The sequence below is a fragment of the Neolamprologus multifasciatus genome, chromosome 23, assembly GCF_963576455.1.
Source record: "Neolamprologus multifasciatus chromosome 23, fNeoMul1.2, whole genome shotgun sequence".
Lineage (NCBI taxonomy): Eukaryota > Metazoa > Chordata > Actinopteri > Cichliformes > Cichlidae > Neolamprologus > Neolamprologus multifasciatus.
Window position 1 is genome coordinate 21,424,420 of NC_140460.1, and position 18,347 is coordinate 21,442,766.

General features: G+C 39.2%; 1 protein-coding gene across 9 annotated transcripts in view; it reads right to left on the minus strand.

Annotated features, from left to right (window-relative positions):
• The window catches only part of LOC146491515 (tensin-1-like), a 120,782-nt gene that overhangs the window by 23,825 nt on the left and 78,610 nt on the right, over positions 1–18,347 (minus strand). For all 9 annotated transcript variants that reach the window (XM_085152728.1, XM_085152727.1, XM_085152724.1 and 6 more), the window contains 7 exons: positions 17,839–17,922; positions 13,381–13,493; positions 13,223–13,283; positions 13,028–13,103; positions 12,764–12,893; positions 12,061–12,126; positions 10,820–10,945 (listed from right to left, as the gene is read on the minus strand). In XM_085152728.1, the coding sequence (XP_085008854.1) occupies positions 10,820–10,945; positions 12,061–12,126; positions 12,764–12,893; positions 13,028–13,103; positions 13,223–13,283; positions 13,381–13,493; positions 17,839–17,922 (656 nt within the window). The remainder of the gene's footprint in view (positions 1–10,819; positions 10,946–12,060; positions 12,127–12,763; positions 12,894–13,027; positions 13,104–13,222; positions 13,284–13,380; positions 13,494–17,838; positions 17,923–18,347) is intronic.

An 18,347-nucleotide genomic window follows, 5' to 3' on the forward strand; every position in this document is an offset into this window, starting at 1 on the left:
GTTACTAGGGAAAGTAACTTTGGTTTTACTCAGAATTCTCTTGTTAATGTGTTGCTTCCATAACTTTGCCAGTCTTTTAGCTTGCTTACTTGCCACAAGTGCACTGTGCCACCTACCAATAGCAAGGAAAAGATATTACATATTTCCACGAGAGAAATCCCACGCCTGGACCGTCAATGACTGCTGCCATGATTCTAGCCTACGTCACAGCGTCATGTGCGCCTTTTACATCCAACACAAAAAACTGCAGTCGTGATGCTTTGATTGTACTCAGAACTCAGAAATTCTGCCTTCTGAATAGGAAGATGTAGGTAACACCAGACTGCAGATGAGCTGCATACAGGGCTGGACGGGGACAAAATATCGGCCCGGGCATTTTGACTAGAGACCGGCCATTATAGGAAAAATCATAAAGCCTTTGAATGAAAACAAACGCTGTTGTGACAGTAATGTTCACTGTTTTGATGGTATATATGCATCAATCGTTTGTTGTAAGATTCAGATAATTATTTTTTAAAAGCTAGACATTTTAAATGAGAATAAGAAAGAAAAGTATTTCTTTGTGCCCACTTCTCCCTGTTAATGCCCCATCTGGCGCCCCTGGCAAAACTTTGCTAGCTCTGCTCCTGCACAGTTACCAGCTGTCAGCTACCTAAAAAGGATCCTGGGGTTATCTGTCTCTCAGAAACAGTTCATAACTTCCCTTCAACTCATTTATGTCACCTAAAAGGTAAACCTGTATCTCCATCACCTGTTCAGCTCTGATGATTTAGTAAGGACATCTCCTGGTTTCATCTTCATGTTTCCCTCTCACCAGATAAACAAACCGACATCATGACCAGCAGCTTTTTTGCAGCTGTGGCTCCAGCAAACATCAGCTGATACTAGAAATTAATATTAAATAAATTCTAACAACAGCTGATCAAGCTTAAACGTGCTGCTGTTGTTTAACGCAACATCGGCTGGTTTCCTCTTTCTGGCGCAAAGTGGGCGATAAACAAACAAGAGAGCCGATCAGCTGATCATTGATCAGTTTTCATGATTGAAGTAGAAACGGGAGAGGGAGGGGGGAGAAAGAGAGAAGAAGAGGCAGCTGTGCAGCAAAGACACAGAATAAATCCAGCTTTGTGCCTTTTTCAATGTAGCCGAATTACGGGACAAACTGTTCCTTTTCACCTCAATAAGAAACGCGTAATATTTTCTCTGAATACCAGACGGGACGGTTGGCAACTCTAATAACTTATGAACAAAATAAAGTTCAACATCATTAACTTCATAGCACCCACCCAGCTGTATAGAAACTCCGTCATGCTAGCTAGTACGCAGTACGGAAAAAGTCAGAATAACGAAAATAATCTCCACCTAAACTTGGTTTATATCTGACCCAGATAGACTGCAGGTCATAACTTCTTACCTGAAGTTCAGTTCACACTTGGACCGGCGGCCGCCTTGGGTCTCTTTTCCTTCTCTTCCACCTGCTGCCTCCAACACTTGCTAATGTTATTGAATCTGTGGAAGCTCCGCGATAGCCACCACACGAAGTAACGAGTAACGACCCTATCTAAATCCCAGTAACGACTAACGCGTTCCTGATTTTGGCATAATAACTAGTTACTGTGCTCGTTACCACAATAATAACGTAGTTACTGTAACGCGTTACTTAATAACGCGTTAGTCCCAACACTGGTTCTCTCTGATTCATTTAAGTAGAGTTCAAACTTGATTTGTTGGCATAGTGATAGAATATTGGTCAATTTGTTCATATTGAATGTAATTTTTATACAGATGATACAGTTTTCTATGTAAATTACTGACTATACAAAATTACACAGATTCCCAGCTGTGCCGTGGTGTTCAAGGGTTGCAACCTTAAGATAAGCTGAACACGCCTAAAGGGCAGACCGTGACCTTCTAAAATATAGGAGCCATTTTTTCAAAATAGACAGATTTAAATATAGAAGCACATTTAAAGTTTATGTGCAAGATTAAATGGACCCATATGGGGTGTCTCTCACCCACTTAGAAAAGAGGCGTGAAATTATAGCATTCGTGGACACGGATAATGTTACCTCTTCAATGAAGGTCTTTTTGAAATTGGGAGTGTGTCTGCCTAACAGTTAGCTTTGTCAACTGTGAAAACATTTTCACTGTGTTTTGCAACAGGAAGCACTGTAACTCACATTTCAAATGTTTCTATTTTCTGTGTAATATAATAGTTTTAGAATTCTAAGGTGTACATTTTATTGGTAATTTAATGTATTAAATATAATTGACTTTATTTTAGCTATGTTGTAGAATAAGTTCAAAGACATACAGTGAAGTTTTTACATTACTCTATGCACACAGTGGTGTAATTACATCGCTGCTGATTCCACAGGACTTAAGAGCTTCTTTTTTTTAAACAAAATGGACTTGATTAATTGATCATCAGTGTGAAGTGAGGAGTTTTGGCAGTTTGCTGGATGGGAGCATTCAGGTGTGTAAACACAATGCCGCAGTCGTTCCAGGAGTGGATGTTCCATCAAGGTCAGACAATGCTCAGAAAAACTGCAAAGAAACTCAAGAGCTACACCTCAGACTCTACAGGTTTCAGTTAGCACGCTGAATGTGAAAGTTCATGAGGGTACAATTTGAAAAAAGACTGAACAAGTGTGTTTAGTATGGTTTCCAGGAAAAACACCTTATTTTAAAAATGACAGTTTGTTTTAGGTTATCACAGGTGAATCTTTACAAACCCAATGACTTCTAGAACAATGTCCTTTGGACAGATTAGACAAAAGTGCAGACAGAACCAGCACGTGCACAAAAGACCTCATCATCAACTCTCAAGAATGGTGGTGGAGGGGTGATGATTGTTTTACAGTCACAGGACCTGGGTAACTTGCATTAGACCATAAACTCCACTGTATAGCAAAGTGTTCTAGAGTCAAATGTGAGGCCATTTGTCCCAATGGCGAAAGCTTGGCTGGGTCATGTAACAGGACAATGATCCCAAGCGCAGCAACACATCTACCACAGAATGGCAGAATGAAGTTATCACAATTGTCCAGTCAAAGCACAGACCTCAGTGTGATTAAAATAATGTGGCAGGATCTTATGAAACCTGTGCATAAACGATTGCCTGCAAATATCATTGAACTGAAGCCAATGTAAATAAGAGTGAGCCAAAATTCCTCCAAAATAATGTGAAAGTCATGCACATAAAACAATCACTTCAAAGTGCAATAATTTTGCTAAAGGTGGTTCTACAAGCTCCTGAATCGTTATGCACATTTTTTACTTGACTATATTAAATGATCCAATAAGATCATGACTGGCAACAAAGCTTTGAACATACAGAGGCAGGCCTGCACATGCACAAACATCTATATACATACATGCGGTGATGTCAGCAACTCATCCAATGTCTCACAGGAGGATGTGACATTCACCTTCACAGCTTTCATACCACTGTGACGACGGCAAGTCTGCATGCCACCAGAGGGTGACTGGGTTTGACTGACAAATGACTGACTTGCCCTAAAGAGCTGTGTTCATGTGTGTATATGTGTGTGTGTGTGAGCATGAGGGTGATATTGCAAATAAACTCTTTATTGTGCATCAATTTCAGTTATGGAATCATTAATTTTAAAACATATATGTGTGTTTTTTTATTGAAAATTCCTGAAAAAAATACAAATCTATTAAAAACAAGCTGAGCTATTTTACTTTTCTAAAAACAAAAATTTCAGCCACGTCCTGGACTTCACAGCAGAAAATCAGAGAGAAAGTGAGACAGGATGGTGTGACAGTCCATCGGTGAAAAGGTGTCATGGTTGGCGTATCAGTGACTGGCACAAGGAAAACTGTCGCTGCCGTGGTTTTATATTTGCCATGTCTGTCTCTCGGTCTATCTGTCACTGTCCGGCTGTCACAGTTTGAATTGAGGTGATGCGTCTGTATCAGTGTCTGTCTCCGAGATTACTTTCAGGGTGATGTCATCCATCTGTCTCTCTGTCATCTGAGTAACTGTCATAAAAAGCTATGTCTGACCGTCTGCCAGCAGCATCTGATTCATGTCAACTCATTTTTATTCATGCAAGAGAAGAACTGTCAGATCAAGCTGGAGATTGGAAGATATGGGATTTCTTGTTAAGCTAAACCTCAAAGAACCATTTTTACCATTTTGGGGTGAAGCTCGATGTAAAATAAGGGCGATAACAACAATAGGAGGCCATGAAGTACCATTATTGCAAATTTGTGTTGCAACGTGGGTCCATCTGTACAAAAATGTCATTAGCAGGGATTTAAAGTGTGGATTTCAATGTGCTGTTTTCTACAGTATAATTGATCACATGTTCTAGTTGCTGCAGGAGAAAAAGACAGGAGCTCTGAATACCAGTAACAAGTAAAAGTTAAAATATCCAAATCTTTATTCCCAATCTAGAGGTCGCACGCAGAAGAGGAACACTGCTGAAAGGCAAGTTCCAGTAAACATGCACAAGGCCGCACAAAAAGCAATAACACTAGAAATCATGAAAATGTAGAATTTAAACTTGAAATGCACAACAATGTTTGGAAAGGTAGAAGAGGAAATGAAAGTGGCGAGAAGAAAAGCAAAAACAGGAAGCAGAAACTGCTTAAGCACAACAAGGTAGTGAGCAGTTACAAAATAACAAGTGTCATTAAGTAACAGTACATTTTAGTACATTACATCAGTACATTAGTAATTACATAACAATTAACAGGTAAATATTGCTTTCTGGGTAATTTAAGAAATGTAACGAGTGCTAATTTTGAGAGAAAATTTTGAAGCTGTACCAATTCCTGGTGGCAGATCAAATGTGTGCATCCAATCTTACAAGGAGACTGCTTCTGATTGGGTCATTTCCAAACTCTTCCCAGCTTTCTACAAGTTATGATTGGATCTCATCACTCCAGAACATTTTCATCTCCTTTTTATTCCTTTCATCACCGTTTTTGTGCTCGAGCATGAGTTTTTACTTAGCTATTGTCTTGTTTTTGTCAGAAAATAAAAGGTTGGCAGGAGAAAATTTGGTCAGCAAAATTAACACTGGAGTAGTGCAGCCGATTACTTTCTCTGGCATGCAATTAAGTAACTCTTAAGAAAAGTAATGAGTAATGTGTAATATCCAACCAAACATCCATCCATCCAGTTCAGGGTCAGGGGCAAAAGATTGTCAAAGGCTATATTTGTCCTGAAATGTAATGTTTTCCTAGGCTTCATCATCCTGTCACATGCCTTTCTGAAGCAAAATGCTGCATGTCAGGGCGTTCAAATGTGACAGCAACAGGTCCCAATAAAGCGTCAGTATGTGATGAGCAGAACATCAGAATTAGAATCACACCAGCATATCTGGCGTGCCTGTCTCTGGACGTGGCGTGGTCTGCTAACTGGCACACGTGACATCATCAAGACATCATCATCTGCATGCTGTCTGCACAGGTGCCGGTCTGTCATCCCCTGACTCTGTCAGAGCTTTCCACGACCATATTTACCTCTGCTGCATTCCTATAGCATCGATATACAAATGTGCGGGTTTTTTTCTTTTTTTTTATGACACATTTCTTAATATTTGACAACTTAACATGAGTAAAATGTATGTTACATACTGGATACTAACAGTCATAAATGAGCCTGCGTTGACCAAAGCTGTTTGAAAAATGGGAAAAAGCAGTGTGGCAGACAGCGAGAATTTATATAAAGCTACACGGAGACATCGAGGCAGACAGTAGGAGAAAGGAGGCATTAAGAGATGGGGACACGCTCAGCAGGGTTTCCATTGCTGGGATTTGAACCTGCTGCCACCGCTCACTGTGCTGTCAGCAAGAAGTCTAACTAGAAGCATTATGTGGTCATGTGAGGCACACACGTGCAGGCTGCTTTTAAAATACCCCACTGCGCTCCATGTCTCAGGGTTTTATCTCTGCAAACGTTTAATGTGTACAGTAGATCTGTCAGTAAATGTTCTCAATTCAATTATATAGCTTTTTAATAATAAATAATGGCAATGACTGAGGAAAAAAAACACCACAACCAGTGTCTGTCTGTCACTGGAGCGACACAGAATGCAGCTGGGTTTCCGTTAGGATAACAGGCAGGGAGGTTACTATCAGCCTGCAGTACCACACACTGTGTTTGTCCAAGTCAGAACAGCTGTTTGGTGTCGGCCTGTGTGCTTCAGACACACCGCTGCCCGCTCAAGCAGAGAGAGAATGATTAAGTCGAGTCTAATTAGGGATCATCTGTCAATGAGTATCTGCTGAGCAACTGAAGGTAAGTCAGACTCCTTAAACAGACAGTTTAATCTCGCGTAACAGTTTTTAAACAGATCTTGGAATATAATCTTGTATAATTTTGTATCATCTCATGCGGCAAAATTTTCAACTCACTACAAAAGTTACGATTGTTCAAACATCATTTTAAAAGGAAATTCATTCCTACATGAACTATGTCACAGTCCAAGCTTTCTGCAGCTCACACGACGTTACCAGCCAACCGAGGTCCCTAATAGTTTTGGTGTACCCAAATTGCAGCCCGCTCATAAAATGTTCCACACACAAATTGCTCGCTCCATGAGTCATTTTATACCACATAGGTGCCAAACACACAGGAAGCAACACTGTCGACATGGAAACCTAATAAACAGACAAACAGACTCAACTATAGACCGAATAGACAGAAATGTGTACTCTTGTAATTTTTTCTGGGCAACAGTGCAAGGAGATGCTAGTCTAAAAGCAAAGTGATGTATATATAAAATGAAATACCATAAAAAGGAGTTTATCCAGAGAAAAACATAGCAACAATATAATTAAAAAAATATATACAACTTGAAAACATCTGACTAGGGCAACTGCCCAATTACTTGAGATTGACAGAGATTTAAAGTTAAGAAAGTTGCTAGTGGTAATTGAAAGGCTACACAGAACCACTCACCAGTCAGTGCTTTCCAGCTGCTCTTCTTCTGTCCTTGACTTTATGTCATTCCTAATTCTGTCACTATTTTTTTTTCTTTTCCCAATGCACTCAGACCTCACAGTCTCAAATCAAATCCTCACTTGTATTACGCCTCAAATGTAAAACGTCTTTGCTTCTCTCAGCCTCTCTGTCTCTGTCTCTCTGTCGGTCTCTATCCAGCTATTCCAGACATGTTTCAGGGCTCAGCCCCAGCCAAATATGGGAGGAGGCCGGCGAACGAGGAAGGCGGCCTGCGCTGTCAGTGGGCATGCTGCCCTACTGTACACCACACAGACACAGAAACACACACAGACACACTCTCCAGTGGCAAGGTTGTTTTTAGAAGCTGTTTCCATTCTTTATAGATGAGTTATCTAACAATCATTTTATGTAATGCTCTTATGATTCTTTAGAAACTTATGGAAAACCTGATGAAGGTGAGGAAGCACTTCTAAATGTTACTGCAAACTCTTAAGGACTGAATTACAAAACACAAATGTATCCAGCACCAAATGATGGTGTTAATTCATTAGACTTCATAAAATATAACGAAAGGGGTCCAAATATATTTGATATTTGTATCAGTGCTTTGATACTGATGGAGACTAATTATGCCTAAATCAAACATATTGTGCCCTTTACTGCGAAAGTCTGGAGTCATCCTTCATTCTTTTGTATTTTGGTAGGAAAATGCGGTATAGGCACAGTGATTTATTAAAATGTTTAAACATACATGAAAATATAGTATGTTTATCTGTCAAGATGATCTCAAACTGCTTCAGTAATGTTAAGGTGGAGAGGCCAATCCATGATTTACAGCGTTCATTTTTAAATAAAATGTTTTCCAGTTGGTATTGCATGTTGGATCGAACTCTGGTGGTATTGTTATGTGTTTGTAATTCAGTCAGTGGTGTTAGAGATTTTCTTAAAAGTGATGAAATGTATCCCAAACCATGACACTGTAGACAGTGTTGTACCTCTTTCCTGACCTCCAACATACATACTGATGATGATTTGGATTCAACACTCCATCAGACAAGTTTTTGTGTAATTTTCATACCTCAGTCTTTTCTCCCTGTTTCCCTTCACTAAGAATAGCTTCCTGACAGCCGCCCTTCCACTGAGACCACTTCTAATGAGGCTTTAGTGAACAGTAGAAGGATCAGCTTTTCTGATTTCTTAAGGACATGACTTTCAGATACTGTTCATTTGCTGTAGGTATTTTTTTGGCCAGCCACTGCGCAAAATGCCAAGATACACCAAGTTTTCACAATTTAAAATACAATACAATTTAAACAATATTTTTTTGTTAATTATTAAAAACTCATAGGTCAGTGTTAAGTTTCTTAATAATTATATACTTAAAAAACCAATCTGGAAAATGTTCACGTACAAGGATTGGGCTGAAAATGAGTGAAAAAACTGCCAATGTCCAAGGAAAAACATTGAAAAACCTTCAGAAAGTTGGACAGCTGTTGCTCAAGACAATGTTAAAAAATTACAAGAAAAATCGGACTCCCTGCGAACCAAATGCAAGAAATGAGTGATGGCTCAGGTCTTCTACCCCCCACCTGTCATGAAATCCCTCAATTCTGCTACAATAGCGTGTTCCTTGGCTTTTTAGCCAGGCCATTAGTGATGACAAGACCAGACCAGTTAGAGGTTCGGAGCTATGATTATTAGTTTATCCTTGGAAAATGTTGTCTTCTTAAGGGGTTAGCAGCCAAGCTGAGGTACAAATCTCTATGGCCACCCATTGGGCCACATGGTTGCCTTTTTACTGATTTGACCTCTGGGCCAACAGCTGCCTCCAGACCACAGGGCTTCTAGTGGAGCAAAGGGAAGCTGACAAACACAAGGTGCACTACATAAACATGCACTCCTGCATACCTCATGAAAAACTGCAACAGAGCTGCACTAACATGCAAATATTTACAAGCACACAGACCAGCTTGCATGCCCATATAGAGCAAAAAACACTGTATAATACAAACAGCCGGGCACATACCAGACTCCTCTCCTTTTTTTGTCCATGTGCCTGTGCGTCAGTATGAACCACACACATCTCTAAGCTACCAAATCCTTCAGACCTTTTTAAGATGCCCATCTTTCACCGAGTTCTCTCAACTGGATTTCCAAGGTCAGTGGACTCTGTTAAAAATGGCGTCAGGAAGAGCTCGCCAAACCTCAAAAGTATTCAGACATCAACACCTGAGGATGAAGCGTTTGTTCAATTATTTAAATGAGACCCGACGAGTGATCATTGTCCACTGAGCTGGAGCAGTTAAAAATAGGCCATTCTGTCATAGAGCTTATAAGAGTTTGGAGTTTGTGTGGGCTTGCCAACTCAAATGTACATCGTACACGTGATTAACCTTTTTTCACAGAGGTGGTTATATTTTATCAAACGCCAAAAAGAAGATTGTTCACCAGTCTTGTGTTAACCAATTCTTTGAATCTTGCATTTTCAGTTTTGTGTCTTCCAAAACAACTAAGGTACAGAGCATCCCCTGTCGATCCAAACCTTGTGAATACAGACACCATATTCCTGCGCAAGTCTCGACTCAGCATCCACACACCCGCATCCAAGTGTAAGAGCGAAGCCTGCAATTAGAGAGATGAATACACTGGCTGGGAGTTTTTTGTTATTTTTTTCTGCTGAGTGCTGCGAACACCGCTGCCCATTCAATTAGGATCAAACTTGCAATCCTGGCGATTCCCACTGACCTTCCTGCAGCACAGCAATTACTGCAACGGTTCTCTGGGGATGTTCATAAAAATGAAATGGGTCTTTGCAAAGCTGGAAGAAAAAAAATCCCATATATAAAAGTGGACGCAGCACTACAAAGACTGCCAAGTCCTGACTCAACCAAGGGTGACTACATCCTCCTGTTTGTGCAGATTTCTTTGATTAACAGCAGTAATCATGAATCTCATCATTACTGAGAGGATCCAAGGGACCGTGCCAGACTGGCAGCTATTGTAAGTAGCCAAAAATACATTTTACGAACTGCAGAAGCAGTGATGATGATGATGATGTGTTAGTGATTCCACTTCTCCAGTTGTTCATTTGCACACTGGATATATAAACATTAACAAAAGCCAAACGCTATGTAAAGTAGGTTTGTAGCATATCCGGGAGAAAGCTACAACATAAGCTACAAGGACATGCGTACTTTTGCATTACATGGCTGACAATCAGACAAGCAACATCCTTTCTTTGTGCCATATTTCAAAAATCAGGGCTCTGAAGTAAAAAATACTTTAGATAAAAAAAAACAAACACAGCTTCTATAATGGGTGTTTAGCATTTTATGGAGTGCCCGCATTTTAAGTTCTGGACTCCTGGCACAGAAGCAATAGCTCAGAGTGGAGAGAAATGAATAGGGGCACTTGCGGGAGTTAGGCCCGGTGGTGTTTTAAGTTACACCCCCCTCAGGGAGGGAGCAGCCAGTAACAGGGTGACTGACACCCCCTATTTCTTCAGCAGCTATTTAAAGTCCTAACTGACAAGCTGGGAGAGTAGCAGGAGGAGGAGGAGGGTGTAGGGCTTTACAGGAAATCCTTCCCTTTGGTCAAGGCTCTAGATCTTGATCTGATAAGGGTGAGGAACTTGATTTATCTGTGAAAGATAGGTTGGTACTTATATGTATTATTATTATTATTACAAACTATATATATGATTTTGTTTCTGTTTTCTGTTTCAGTCTTCTTCATATTTGTATATTCCTGTGTGTACAAAAAGCAGTAATCTCCAATCCAGGTGGTTCATTCAAAAAAGTCAGGTTACCTGGTTGACATTTTTCCCTATTTAGAATTTCGCCTCTCCAAAATAGTCACTGTATGTCATTTGCATACCGTGGTCAGCATCTGCAGCTTCCTCACAGCGATGGCTGAAACTCTCATATGAGTCCCAGCGGATCAGAGGGTCCTGGGTGTTGTAGTCCACTGAAACACTCGGCCCATTCTCCAAGTGACTCAGACCTGTGGTTCACACAAGTAACATCATCATACAGCGCACTGTCATATTAGAACGTTTATATACAGCGACAATATTTGAGGTTGGAATGGCCTAAAACATTTAATAATAAGTTATCCTCTATTAGTCTGTACATTTGAAATGGAGTTCCTCTATCAGTGGTTTGTGGCTATATTGACTTACACTCTGTTATTGGGAAAAAACACTTTTGATTAATCAGCATTTTTATATTAAGGTATTTGTGTATAAAATTCATTACACTTAAATAACAAATGTTGTTTTATTCTTAAATAGTGTTTTTTCAAACACAACATTGATTTGTTTGGGATAAATCTTCTGTTATCACTATGTTTTCTTTTTGCTATTTTATTTTTTATGCTAACACATTTCTCATGACTTTTACTCTCAACGGACTCTTTGGTTGACTCTGATGCATTTACATTAACGTACATTATGCTTTCGCATCAAGTTTATTAATGTAAATAGTTCCTTTATAAACAAATTTTTTTTAAATTAAAAAAGAAAGAAGTATCATATTTTAACACACTGACACATTTAAACCACCACCCAATGTAAGGTCTATGCCACAGCTGCCCTTAATTAACAATATTGGTAATTACAAAAATCATTTCTTACATATCCGTAATGGTTAATCCAAACATTTGTGCACATAAATATTGTTCTTTTCCATGAACTTTCAAATTTGCTGTTTAACAAAACAAAAGAAAAAAAGTAAAGCACACTATTGTTTTTTGATTAAGAGCTGATATCACTGTTTTTGTGCCGGCTCAGATTTGGGGGCGATAATGTGCATTCAGTATCTTATTTACCTAATAAATAACTATATATACTTAGTTAGTTTACATATATCCATTTTCCTGTTTTATTTTTATAACAGGTGGTCTAATAAATTCAGGGCCTGTATACATGCACACTTATGAACCCCTGGTATTCTCCGAGAGCTTCAATTAAAATAATACATTTTAAGAAAATTATTTTTTTGAATTTTGAAAATAAAAATAAAAAACTTGCAATGGCTAATACATCAGATCTCAGTTCTAAATGTTGAAAAAAACATGTGATGTTAACAATCAATTTCTCCTTTCCAAAAATGGATTACCTTTGATTTTCTCCGGTCCGTATGAGAACACGAACTCCACCTTCCCATACTCTGGAAACCTCTCATCTGCAGACACACACAGCGAGAAAATCTTTGTTTTTTAAAGCCATGAAAGCATGTGTGGTTTTCACATCAAACAAAGGCACGGTTACAATTTATTATACATAGGGTTTACTATTTTACAGTTTTTCTGTATGAATCTAAATTACTTATCCAAATTCAAATCAATTGTGCAAATTTAGTGTGAATTTGATCTTCCTTTAATAAGAAATCTCTTGTTACTTATCACCATAATCACAGTATTACTGTAAGTGAATGCTTTCTGCTTCACCACCAGAGGACCCTGTTTACTGTGAAACTGTGGGGAACACTGTCCTCCTGCATCAGGACCCATGAATTTTTCCATGCTGCAAACCAGAGATCCAAGCAGCAGATAGAAGAGCGTCAGACACTGAAGCCATTATACAGTCTTGAGGTAACATTTTGATTAGTCTAGGTCAACACTAGGACAGTGAACACCACCAGTCTTTTGTGTATAAACACATAAGTCATAAAGCTTTTGCCATATCAGTGCTAATCTTGTGCATTTTTAAAAAATAACCCTTTTTGAGATACATAATCTTGATTCACAAAAACTCTATACAACTGTATGTTTTTAAGTGTCAAACAGTGTGTTGTGTAAATCCACCCAAATTAAAATTACCTTTGAAGGTCTCGTCCAGCTCACTCTTCCCAAAAACCACCCCAAGATCATGGATGGCACAAGTATGGAACTGCACCCTGAACACAACATCTCTGGTTGGGCTTCTGTATCTCTTGTGGTAACACTTGAGCTAAGTTTAACAGATAATAGAGAAAAAATGGAGAAACATCACGAGACTCTATATAATATTAGGAAAATGTAAAGAAAAAAGGTAAATGGAAGGAAACTGTTGCTTAAGTAAAGAAACATTTTTTGTTATCTTACCAGGATGTCTCCCTTAAGAAGCAGTCCAGGTTCAATGGTGATACAGATACTGGTGTTGCTGTCCCCTTGCACATTGCTACAGTTAAAAAGACAAAACACTAACCTTTAAAATAAAATTATTTTTCACCTCACAGGTTCATTTTATGCCTGAATTCAAACACAAACCACGCTAAACTAGAATAAAAAATCCCATACTATATTCCTGACGTGTAGACTGGTTGCATTGCCTGGTAGATTTTCAGGAAAGGACGGCAACCTGTGAAGTGATATAAATAAGAAATCTGAAATGTGTTCAAGAAAAACAGTTTTTTCTAGTTTTTTTTTTTTTTTTTAATTTACTGGTAGATGCTCACCTCCTTTGGACTCAAAGTTAGGTATGCCGTGCATGATGACGTGATGCAGGAACAGAGGCTTGTTGTTGATTTTTATGTGTCCTGACAGAAGGCCGTTGAAGTATCGCACATACCTGGACACAATGAAAAGTAAGCACTCAGTCCCAAAGTCTTTACAGATCAAGCTTAAAGATGAGGACAGATAACAAAACTTCAGGTTTTCCTCTCTCCCTTCACTTGAATCTTCATAGGCCTTTATTTTAAACAATGCTTTATAAAAACCCATAATGACATGTTATTATTACAAGGCATGAAAATGCTTTAGAGTGTAAGTAAGAGAGGGAATAAAAAACTAAAAACAGCAGACTAAGGGTGATAGCTTCGGGTGTTAAGGTTGTGCAGCCAAAGAAGTAATAAGATTGGATGGATTATTTTGGAACTAGAAGTCTTCTGTTATCGGTACTAGTCACTTGTAACTGAACAAACCTTTGATAAAGTGATTCTTTGGACCTGATGTGAACAATAGAATGAATGTTAGAAGATTGGGGTATTACGGGGAAATGCTCTCTGGTGATCATGAATATCTTCACAAAATCTCATGGCAAACAGCCGAATCCTTGTTGAGACATCTCTTTATCCTCCCACTAAGCACCTCCTGGCTAAGTTACACGCCAAATCCTCATCCTGCTCATTCGGTGCGGTTCACCTTTACCACCTGTGAGCTCCAACAAAACAGCCAGAACAAAATTTTTCTCGTCAAACAGCCTTTATCCACTTTGGGAAATGTCACACTGAGTTGATGTGTACGGAGGCCAGTTGGGGGTCTGCTGAGTTACTGTGGTCTGGTTGTTAATGATGATAATGATGATGGTACCAAACGTAACCTTGACCGCAGGGTTGCCACATGCACACGCCTTCCTTGCTCTGCTGTCAGTGGCCAGATGGTTTTGCCTCTGTGAAATTCAATTAGACCGAGCTGGGACGCCATGTTAGCAGTACTGAGATTAACAAAGGCTTGTAAGTATACCATATATGTGTGTGTGCGATATGACACATACATTCTGTCTTATAACAAGAAAACATCCTGTGATAAAGGTCCTGGATGAGGCAGTGCCATTACAACGTCTTTTTGTCATTTTCTGTTGAGTTGATTTTCTTTTTTTAAACTCATACTGCTAGCAATTGTATTTATATAGCACATTTAATTACATGTAATCTCAATGTGCATATTAAAATTAAACCTAAAAAATATCTACTACTGTCAGATATACACTCAGTGATATATTAGGTATAACTACTCCATCATTTGTTGATGTAAATTTCTAACCAGGTAATTAGATGGCAGCAAAAAACTGCATTTAGTGATATAGGCTACGTTCACACTGCAGGTCTTAATGCTCAATTCCGATTTTTTGATCAAATCCAATTTTTTTGTCTGCTCGTTCACACTACAACTAAAATGCGACAGCAAACCCGCTCTAGTGTGAACGCTCAAAGCGGCCCGCATGCGCAAAAGAAGATGTCACACACAACGCGCTCTGTTTAGACCCAGAGCAAAGAGTATTGTTTGACTGATGGCCCTTAATATAAAGACTTTGGACTTTACGTTTCCCAATTTTTGCTTTAAGTTATTTTGTTATTTATAATAATAATGCAGATAACCTAATAATTATCCTTATTGCTGTTTTAGAGAGGAGCGGTGCTTCAAAGGATAGTTGCAGATTTCTGTCAGAATCTGCAGATTATACAGTACAAATAAAATGTTCACGTTGTCTTCCCAACAGTTTCACTGACATCTACGCTGGATGGCCAGGAAGCGTTCGCGATGTCTTCTCGGGTGCTGATAATTGTCTTGTGTCAGTGACGTAAAAGACGGATTTAATGCGACATGACCGTTCAAACAGCAGTCACTTTCTAAAACATCGGATATGTATCGGATTCAGTACCACATACGAAAGTGACCCAGATCGGATTTGAAAATATCGGATTTGTGCTGTTCACACTGTCATACCATGATCGGATATGGGTCGCATAGGGTCAAAAAAATCGGATTTGATGCGCTTTCGCCTGCAGTGTGAATGTAGCCTTAGATACGATGACTTGCTGAACTTCTGAGCATCAGAATGAGGAAGAAAGATCATTTAAGTGACTTTGAACACGGTTGTTGGTGCCAGACATGCTTATCTAAATTTGGTTGGTAGGGTCATGTAAACAACATGAAAGCGTGGATCCATCCTGGTTGGTATCAATTGTTCAGGCTTCTGGTGGTGTAATGGTGTGGAGGATATTTTCTCAGCACACTTTGTGGTCTTTAGTACCACGGGAGCATTGTTCACCACAGTCAGTATTGACATGGTCAGTATTGTTGCTGACCGTGTACATCCCTTTATGACCACAGTGTACCATCTTCTGATTTCTGCTTCCAGCAGGATAACCCAGCATGTCACAAAACTCATGAACCTAGCAGTGAGTTCACTCTTCTCAAATGAACTCTACAGTCACCAGATCTCAATCCAACAGACCACCTCTGGGATGTGAGATTCACATCATGGATGTTCAGCCAATAAATCTGCAGCAACTGTTTGATGCTGTCATATCAATTTGGGCGAAAATCTTTTGAGAAGTGTTTTCAGCACCTTGTTAACTCTATGCCATGAAGAAAAACTGAAGGTACTAGTGAGTTATACCTAACAAAGTGACCAGTGAGTCTATATTTTTAGCCAGACAGATTTCCAATTTTAAAGTTACAGGAGTAGAATAAAGCTGGGGTATGTGGGGTTCTGCTAATGCCATCACTTCACTGTACTGTGATCCTTATTCCTGTGATTTCTGTTCAAGTTCTTTGTGAGCAACTAGAAAAGCACATAAAACAGGTTAATGATGTTTTGTCCCATAAATTAAATCAGAACACTTCCAATCCTCTACACAAATGTTCACTGTGCTTTCTGCTACATACTACTATTTTCACACTAATCATTTAATGACACTAAAATACTACACGTAACACCTTTAATCCTGCCTTTTACTGGCTTTCGTGGAAGCGGCGGCCTGAGAACATCTCCTACTCTTGATGTTAATGTCACACATTCCAGACCATAATGCTGCCAGTCTCTGGGGGCAGAGATAATTATATCCAAAGCAGGAAATAGCAGCGGGGCAGAGGGCAAGCCTATAGACCTGTTAAAGAATGACTGGCTGACTAATTCACAAGCTTAAATGAAGTGGTGTTAAGTCCCCTGGTGTTTCCTGTGTTCCTTCGCATATCCCCCATAACCTTTTTCCTGCTCATCCTTTCTTATAAGCCCAGATCAAGACACCAATCTTCTCATGTGAAGAAGGGAAACTGAGAGGGGTCAAGCCTTTTAGCAACCTCCCTGCCTAATATGCAAAGGCAGCTAATAATGTAAAAGGAGCAGATTTATGACTTAGAGAACAAGAAGACAGTGTCCCTTGAGTGAAAAGTACAACAAAAAAATAAATTGCTCAAATGTTTTTTAACCGTTCTTGATTGGTTTGACTGGCTCTGGTTTGGAGTTATACCACTGTATTGCAAAAAAGTGTAGATGAAGTCACGGAAAATATGCTCTGATATGCTTGAAAGACAAGAATGTACTGTCAGCAAGCCTTGCAGCCTCCCCAGAGACACCAGTGGAATTCCTCAGACAGACAAGACAAGATAGATGGCCTCTCTTGGTGCTGTTTCCTCTTAATTACCCTAATTAAAACAAAATTGGTGATAAACGGAAAAAAATAGAAAGAATTTGCTCTGTAGAATTTTTCTAAGTCTAAATGGGAGAGATTAAGTTAACACACTCACTATTAAAAGCATGGAGCTGAGACATTTTCTTCCCTTTTTTTCAAAAACAAAATCCAAAAATCAAATCTCAGTTTCAGGGCTGTAGCTATAGCCTTGTCTGCTGGAGTTGAGTTTTGCAATTGCACTATTTTTAGATACAGGTAACTAGTTTCTTATTGGCATTCTTATTGAATTTGAATCTGATGGTCATAATTCTGTTAATTTTGACAAAACCGTCAAACATGGATTTATTACTCTACTAATCGGAAAGTTAGTGTTTCAACCCTTGGCCACTTCAAAGCATCCTTAGGAAAGGGTCCTAATCCTAAGTTGCTCTCTGATCGTTCATTGGAGTGTGAATGTGTGTGAATGTTAGAAAGCATTTGACCTAAATGCTGTGGTTAATGAGACATGTTGTATAAAGTGTTATGAGTGCTCAAGTACAGTAGAACTGTGTAAAATTACTAAGAAGTGTTAAATCCTCTACTAACCCTTCAGAGCCTTAGCATCAGTATTAAATGGGCTGCTAGAGTCCTTAAAGAGCTACTCCTTAATATGGTTTATGAAATTGTTGTTACAGTTGCTTAACAAATCAAATTTGGAAAGTAGTGGGCAAAGTGCTACAGTGTTCAGACTAGTTCACCTCATAGCAGATGTCAATAGGAAGTGAGGTAATAACTTACCTCCTCTGTGATGGCTGACCCACAGGAAGTGCTTTGTCTTCATAGAAGCGCCTCATTGCAAACCTGTCCAGTGCCTGGTCAGCACTTAGAGACACAAGAACTGGGTAAGTGATGTTATCCTTCACCACAGAACATTTTGAAGATTACAAAACAACAAGGAGAACAGCCTTTATTTTGGAAAACCTGCTGAGATTTAGAAATACCCCCCAGCTTTCATCATTGATGAAGCAGCTTTCATTCCCCCAGGAACCCTCCCACCTATTAACATCTGGTAGCATTAAAGAACGATGACATTTTCAGAGCGTTTCTTCTCACAGAGCCAGAAAAATGAGCTGGCCAGAGTCGAGTGTTTAGCTGTTATAATCACATCGTTGTTTAATTTTCAAGGCTGCTGAAGTCCCAAACTTCAAGGTCTACCCGTGATGGATTGTTGCTCCTGTCCTTACACAACCCTTCGACGAGGAGATTTAAAGGATCAAAGCACGTAGATCAAACTTTTTCAGTGCTGA